A 3,539-nucleotide genomic window follows, 5' to 3' on the forward strand; every position below is an offset into this window, starting at 1 on the left:
CTCTCTCTCTCTCTCTCTCTCTCTCTCTCTCTCTCTCTCTTTCTTTCTTTCTTTCTCTTTCTTTCTTTTCTTTCTTTCTTTCTTTTTTTTTTCTTTGCATCTGGCCAGTATAGGGATTGAACCCTGGACCTTGGTATTGTAAACGCCACACTCTAACCAACTTAGTTAACCATCCAACCACTATGTTGTCTTTTGATGGGCAAAAGTTTTTCATTTTAATGAAGTTCAGTTTATCAGTTACTCTTCTTTTATGGATCATGCTTCTCATGCTATATCTAAGAAATCTTTGCCTAATTAGGGTCACAAAGGTTTCCTCCTATGTTCTAAGTTTTATACTTTTAGCTCTTATATTTAGGCCTGTGATCCATTTTGAGTTAATTTGTGTATATGGTGTGAGGTAGGGGTCTATGGTCATTCTTCTGCATGTGACTGTCCCAGCACCATTTGCTGAAAAGACCATCCTTTCCCCATTGCGCTGCCTTGGTGCCTTTGTCAAAAATCAGTTGACTATAAATAAAGGGTTTCTTTATGAACTGTCAGTTCCATTCCATCGATCTGTCCTTATGCCAGTACCACACTGTCTTGATTACTCATAGTTGGTTTAGTAACTGTTCATAGAATGAATAAGTGAAAGAGTAAGAACTATAATTGGAATGAAGATAAAGCATGCAGTTTGGCATTCATAAAATCTGTGCTTTCCCAGAAAAGTTTATGTAATTAAATTTTTTCAAAAGATAGAGCCATGTTGAGGTGCTTCGGAGGGCATTCTTTTGCCAAAACCCCAGTACAGGGTTGCTTGGTAAAGTGAATGTTTACTCCAGCATTTCTGTTGCATAATATTTTCCATCTGTTTCCTAAGTTTGGATATTTGTCTAGGGGTTTTATTTAAAGCAGGGGACACGCCTTCCAATCATTTTCCCACCAGGGCCCTATTTCATTCAAAGATAGCGACACCTGCTCACAGGCAAGAACCTAATCTCTTGGGTTTTGGAAAGCCTTTGGTTGTTTATCCTGCTACAACAAGTTCTTAGACAATTTATCTTCCCGTGCCTCCCCCGCCTCTCATCCAACAGCTTTTTCTCTAGGGCTCTGTGCAGCCCCAGGAGCCTTATACAGACCCACAATCTGAGTCCTTGGGAACTTGCCATCCATGTCACAGTTTCCGAGAGTTGCGGTGGCCAGCAAGTGGACAGCTCTGCTAAGTGCCATTGCGTAATGTTACAGACATTTGTAACATTGTGTAAATGTTACAGCCACTTAAGTCATGAGCAAGCCCTCAGACTCCATAGAGTGTATTGACGGAATGGGGGTTCAGAGGGGTCAAGGTCTCTATTGGGGTGAGTGAAAGGTAATTTGTATGAACTGCTGGAAAGTTAAGACTTCCACTAAGCATCAGTGGGAAAGCCCTTTCCTGTACTGCGTTTGAACACAGGCTGCAACTGCTGGAGCCCTCTTAACTTCACCTTCTCGGCGTCCAGTGGGTGTGTCAGGTCTCCAAAAGACTGAGAGGCCCAGCCGAGGTCACACAGATGGTGGGACAGGGCCAGTGCTTGAAGTCAGGGCCCAGCCAGGCCTACTTTCCACTTCCCTGACCAGGAGGACAAATAGGCGGGTTTCCCAAAAGCAGAATTGCTTCGCCTGTTGAGGATGTGGAGGGAAGAGATTCCCAGTGGGATCTACAGAGACTGGTGGCAGAGGGAGTCTGGGAAACTAGAACTCTGGGAATAGACAAGGCTTTTGGATAATTGGGTGAACAGTTGGGTGGTTGAGTTGGGGCGGGGGTGGGTCTAGGACTCTCAAATCTGTGTGCTGTGTGATTCAGGTCCAGTGTGTGTTGGGGAAATCATTGATTGGAGGGGGAGGTGGCGTGGTGGGCGAGAGTCAGGGAAACCTGGCAGGGAATTGAGTGCAACATAATCACTATCCGTATTTCTTCCTGCCTTCCAATAAACGTTGATTCAGAGGGGGCTGGCCAGTTAGCTCAGTTGGTTAGAGTGTGGCGCTGATAACACCAGCATCCGGGGTTTGATCCCCAAAACAGGCAGCCACCAAAAAATATATATATTGATTCAGTAACAACTGTGTCATTTGGTGGGTAAGGGCTTTGGAGTCAGGCAGACAAGCTGGACCCCTTACTAGCTCTGTGACCCTGGGCACGTCACTCAGAGGATCAAGCTCCTTCAGAGTAAAATGGTGATTTTATTTCCCACTTCAGAGGGTGATTGTGGGAACCAAACAAGACAGTGATTAGCATATACTCAGCACCCAGTCTAGTTGATTTTCGTGGCCCTTTACCAATTCCTCCATTCCAGATGATTTTTTTAAATGCAGCTGCAGCTTCCAGACACATCTGGGATTTCCCCCCAGCCAGACTGAGAACTTGGAGTCATCCCTGGTGAGACCCGTGGAGCAGGGAGGTGGCCTGGCGGGCCCTCTGCCCACACCCCGCTCTGTCCCCCACAGGCAGCGCCATGGAGATCGTGTATGTGTATGTCAAGAAGCGCAGTGAGTTCGGGAAGCCATGCGACTTCTCCGACCGCCAGGCCGAGCTCAACATCGACATCCCGCCCGACCCCGAGCTGGCTGGGCAGTTCGTGGAGCGGAACCCTGTGGACACTGGTGTCCAGTGCTCGACCAGCATGTCCGAACACGAGGTGGGTCCCCACCCCGAGGGCCCACGCCAGGGATGTTGTTACTAGGTGGGTAAGCGGGACTGGGTGCTTCTGTCCACCTGGAAGGCAGTCAGAGGACCCATGCAGATGCTGGACGTGCGAGGGCAGAGTCACCCAACACCCCCTGCAGGGCCCAGGGTCAGGAGGAGACCCGCATCTGCGTCCCCTCCCATGCAGCAGGTGAATGTAAATCAAGATGTTCTCTCAGGCTCTTGCTGGAGTCGTTTAACACCCCCTGCAGGGCCCAGGGTCAGGAGGAGACCCGCATCTGCGTCCCCTCCCATGCAGCGGGTGAATGTAAATCAAGATGTTCTCTCAGGCTCTTGCTGGAGTCGTTTGAGGATGTCACGGTGGAGCTGGGAGAGGCACTCTGAGGGGGCAGGGTTTCATATCTACAGGCAACTGCCCGCCCATGCCCCGCAGAATGTTCTGGCAGAGGGGCCTCCACGGTAAGAGAACTGAAGGCCGTGGTCTGCTCTTTGGAGGCCCAGAGAGCTCTGGGTGTGTGTGAACAGGTGATCAGCGCTTGCTCAGGTAGGAACTGCTCAGAGAAAATTAGATGGAATGGGAGAACCCATTTCAGCAGGTCCGAAATCAACTGAGTGAACAAATCAGACTTGATTTGGCCGAAACATGCTCAACAATCAGACGGGTGTGGGTGGTTCTGGTGACTCACAGTTCAAACAATTAGCATCTTGCTCTCCCAGGCCTTGTTGCTGTCACGGGGATCAGGACAGCTGTGCCCGGGTGTAGCCGATAAGGATCATGGCCACCTCGTGGGTCCCACCATGCCAGGCTCTCCAGTTGGCAGGTCCACCCTGTCAAGTCTTTTAACTTTTGTGAAGGAGATGGGAGTGACTGCTGCAT

At 49.4% G+C, this 3,539-nt stretch overlaps 1 protein-coding gene across 1 annotated transcript in view; it reads left to right on the plus strand.

Moving 5' to 3' along the window:
* Window positions 1-3,539, plus strand: part of DNAI2 (dynein, axonemal, intermediate chain 2) — a 35,619-nt gene that overhangs the window by 3,067 nt on the left and 29,013 nt on the right. The window contains exon 2 of the mRNA XM_008586328.1: window positions 2,464-2,654. Within this exon, the coding sequence (XP_008584550.1) occupies window positions 2,472-2,654 (183 nt within the window). The 5' untranslated portion in view covers window positions 2,464-2,471. The remainder of the gene's footprint in view (window positions 1-2,463; window positions 2,655-3,539) is intronic.

Source organism: Galeopterus variegatus, unplaced genomic scaffold (assembly GCF_000696425.1).
Source record: "Galeopterus variegatus unplaced genomic scaffold, G_variegatus-3.0.2 Scaffold3938, whole genome shotgun sequence".
Taxonomy (NCBI): Eukaryota; Metazoa; Chordata; class Mammalia; order Dermoptera; family Cynocephalidae; genus Galeopterus; species Galeopterus variegatus.